Source organism: Leptidea sinapis, chromosome 17 (genome assembly GCF_905404315.1).
Source record: "Leptidea sinapis chromosome 17, ilLepSina1.1, whole genome shotgun sequence".
Taxonomy (NCBI): Eukaryota; Metazoa; Arthropoda; class Insecta; order Lepidoptera; family Pieridae; genus Leptidea; species Leptidea sinapis.
The window spans coordinates 1,524,804-1,528,755 of NC_066281.1; the positions used below are offsets into that span (position 1 = coordinate 1,524,804).

The 3,952-nt window shown below is 38.3% G+C and overlaps 1 protein-coding gene across 1 annotated transcript; it reads right to left on the bottom strand.

The window, feature by feature from the left end:
• Positions 1 to 420: 420 nt before the first annotated feature.
• On the bottom strand, positions 421 to 1,368 carry LOC126969123 (uncharacterized). The gene has a single exon (XM_050814434.1). It carries the CDS (start codon positions 1,249 to 1,251, stop codon positions 583 to 585), a length of 669 nt encoding a protein of 222 aa, XP_050670391.1. The 5' UTR covers positions 1,252 to 1,368; the 3' UTR covers positions 421 to 582.
• Positions 1,369 to 3,952: the final 2,584 nt, after the last annotated feature.

Below are 3,952 nucleotides of genomic sequence, written 5' to 3' on the forward strand. Positions count from 1 at the left end.
TTCGCCAACGAACCACCAGACTGTGGAATAGTCTCCTTTTTGCGCTGTTTTCAGTGAACCAACTAAAGAAAGCTCTTTCAACCACCAAAAAGACACAAAACGCTCCTGTTATTCCTCTGGTGTTCCAATGGAGTTTGAACGGCCGTCATGAGTGATGACTAACCATTCACCAAATTTATTTAGTGATGAATTACGTAGGTAACACATACGCTCACCAAAATTTTTTGTATACCATAAAATTTAGTATTTTGGAATAGAAGAAAGATAAGAATGTTCAAATACTTTAAAAAGTCGATTGATCTCGTAAGATCGTGTGATCCGTTTGGCGACTAATATTTAAACAAAAACCTTCGCAAAAGCAAATGTAATTTTAAACAGGAAATACATTCTCAATGATACAAGAGGAATAAAAACATGTAATAACTGGTTATTGAGTTGTTATTTAGTGATGAATTAGATAGGTAACATTTAATGGCTAGCCACACACTCATTGCCATCATTCTGTTAACACTTAACAGGCGTTTAAGAATTCACAAAATCATGCAGATATTTCTCTTTTTTCTTTCACTTTGCACCGTGACATTACTTTTGCATATTTTCCAAATTGTACAAACATTTGCAACAGGAACAGAAATAGAAACGGAAGAATCTGGCGAGTTTCGATTTCACATCTAAAGCCTGATCATAACTGTGGCTTGAATTTACATTTTTTGCGTTATTTATTTTTTTACCGTTGTCAACCTGTATGTGGCTTGCGATAGTTTCTTTTTCTACTTTGCCTCCCTTTGATTTTAAATCAGAGCCCTCCCACGACGTGATTGGTAAAAGCAGTTCCTCGAAAAGACTACACTTTGACGGTCGTGGAGACTGCATCATTAGAGTGGCCAAATTTACCATCGAAGAACTATTGGGTTGATGTTTGCCATCTCCTGTTACGTCTCTTTCATTTACACCCTTGCGCAAACATAATCTCATCCTTAAGACAGTTACATCTGAATCACTTGGCCAAGACGTTATGTCACATGACCTGATTTTGCATGACTTTATTTTACTTCTGGATTTTTTCACGCGGTGTGTTTGTCCTATCCTCCCGAAATTCTTCAGTTCACTAGTTGAAGATGTGCTATCTGTTTCCGATGAAACCTGAAATAGTACTTGCCTCGCATTAATATTGCCGGAAGCTTTTTGAATATCTATAATATCCTCAATTTTTCGCGGATTGGATTGGGTTGATGATTCGATAACATCCATTTTAAAATTTTGTACACATCTCTTTAAAATTTAATTTGAATACATAAGTAATTCTTATAATATTTTATCTAGAAGGCTTTGTATATATTTTTTTAAACATTTATGTACAACAGCTGATAATATGTCGTTGCATTGACATATCTATTGTAATTCATTAAGTCCATGGATGTTCAAAAACATTTTATCTTTCTACGAAAATCTTTTGGTGGTGTTTTTCGGTTTATTGTTAATTTTATACAAGCGTGTTGGGTAATCGTGTATTTTATAGCAATGGTATACTGTGACTCGGGAAACTGTGGTCTGCCGAGTAGCAGTAAGTATCTGCAAGTAGGTTAGTGCTGCACTACGAAAAAAGCCCTGTACTTCCCCGGGGCGTAAAAAGAATAGGGTAGTCCTAGGCCCTAGGTGTCGCAAGAGGCGACTACGGGCTTTTTGAAAGTGGGAGAGTCACGCTCACGTCTTATGACGTCAGCACAATCGGGCCAGACTCGTCCGGGTTACTTACCACACTCGCACAGAATACCGGCGTGAAGTAGCGGCCTAGTGCGGCTATGTTTCTCATAGGTTAGTGTCGAGGACCGGAGGCCATCCCTTCCCCCCCAACAAAATATGAGAGCCGTCCTAATAAAGATATTACCCCAGGTTAATTTTTTGCCTCATGCCGGGGTATGTGTGTACGTTAGGGAGGATATCTGCTGTCACCGTCTCGGCAATTTTGAGGGTAAGGACCTGTCTACTCTCTGGCTCCACATAGATTTAGAGGACCGCGTCCGCATCTATGCGTGTGTCTACAGGTCCCATAGTGGTAACGCAGAAACGGATCACCTCATGGGCTGCGTTCAAGCGGCATTTAATGACGTGCTTGCACAGATCCCCTCCGCTCAAATCGTAGTCTTGGGTGATTTCAACGGGCACAATGCCGAATGGCTTGGATCACGTACCACAGACTACGCAGCGCGATCTGTGCATAATTTTGAATGAGCTTCCTTGTGCGGTGTTTCTGGGACGACACGATGGGGCGGCAGTGATCACTTAACACCAGGTGACCCGTACGCTCGTTTGTCCTCCTATTCCATAAAAAAAAAATAAGCCGTAAACTACGATGATGATGTTGAATTGAATTATTAAAAAGGCAGGCAGGCATAAAAAGGCATTTATTTTCTCAAAATTGATTCTTTTAGAATTCTTTTTGATGTCATTTCTGATAACTACTAGATACTACTACCGCTTCGGAAACGAATGGCGCTCTGAGAGAGAAGAAGAGCGCAAGAAACTCTCCCAGCATTCTTTTTTTGCGCTCTTTTCAATAAAAATATACAATATTGTACAGTAATTTCTATCGCTATAAAGAAATCATAATCTAGTCCCAGGCTGTCCCATCATTTAGATAATCAGCAGTGGAGTAATAGGATTTACGACAGAGCCATATTTTTATAAAACATTTAAATTTATTTATAGATAATGCCTGAACAGTGGCTGGGACTTTATAATAGAAGTGTATTTACCCTTAAAGCTATTATTTATCTTATGAATCCTACTAGAATTAGTGACAAGCAATCCCTTATTTCTAGTGTTATAATAATGAAAATCACTATTAAGAGCAAAAAGGTGACGATTTTTGTGAACGTATATTAAATTTTCATAAATGTACTGACAATGAACTGTCATAATATTTATTTCTTTAAATTTTTCTTTGAGAGACTGTCTATAACTAAACTGATATATAGCACTTTATCTGCATATGCCGCAGAGCTGAGTCTATCTGCTAGATGGGTAATATGTGGACCCCACTGAAGCTTTTTATCTAACGTGATACCCAAGAAGACCGTAGTGTCCACAAGTTCCAATCTCTGGTCATTTATAAGTACGTTGGTTTGTACCTCCGCTGTGTTTGGTGTAATGAACCGTAAACACTTTGTTTTAAAAACCAACGCACTATCTTTGAGAGTGCATTGGTTACCTCGTCATCAATAAATGCACGTCGCTTCACTTTAAAATAAGTGAAGTAGCAAACAATACAATCTCATGGCTATTATCTACCACAAACGGTAGATGGTTAATATATATAAGAAACAAGAAAGGACCGAGAACAGAACCCTGTGGAACACCTATTCCCACAGGTTTACCCGAAGACCGTTTGCCATTTACATCGACTATCTGAACTCTTTCGCTTAAATATGATTTTAACAGATTTAGGGCTCTATTTTTCACTCCATAATGCTTTAGTTTTAGGAGTAAAGTTTCATGGTGGACGCAGTCAAATGCTTTGGACAAATCACAAAAAATGCCCAATGCATCCTGTTACTCTTCCCAGGCGTCAAAAATGTGCTCAATGAGTCTAGTACCCGCATTAATTGTTGATAAGCCCCTATTATCATGTCATAACGAATTTAAGCACGCTCGTCTATCCTTCCTTCGACGGCTGTTACCGACGAAAATGTGCTAGCAGTAAAATAAATTCAAGAAAAGAAAAATACGAAAAATTTCAGCATAATATATTTCAGATTGGATCGGGAAGGGTTCATAAGATTCTACAAGAGCACCTCGTGAGAAGGATAAAAATAAAAGAAAAAATTCTAAGTCTATCGATTTTTACGTAATGAATAGCTAGAGCTATTTTGCCTGGCATCAGTACCCATAACATAAATCATTCACCATCAATGTCATTGTCCCCCTCCATATGTCAAATACCAATTGTCAT

What these genes read in the sequence shown, in the direction of transcription:
- LOC126969123 (XM_050814434.1), bottom strand. Translation starts at nt 1,251, where the DNA reads ATGGATGTTATCGAATCATCAACCCAATCCAATCCGCGAAAAATTGAG.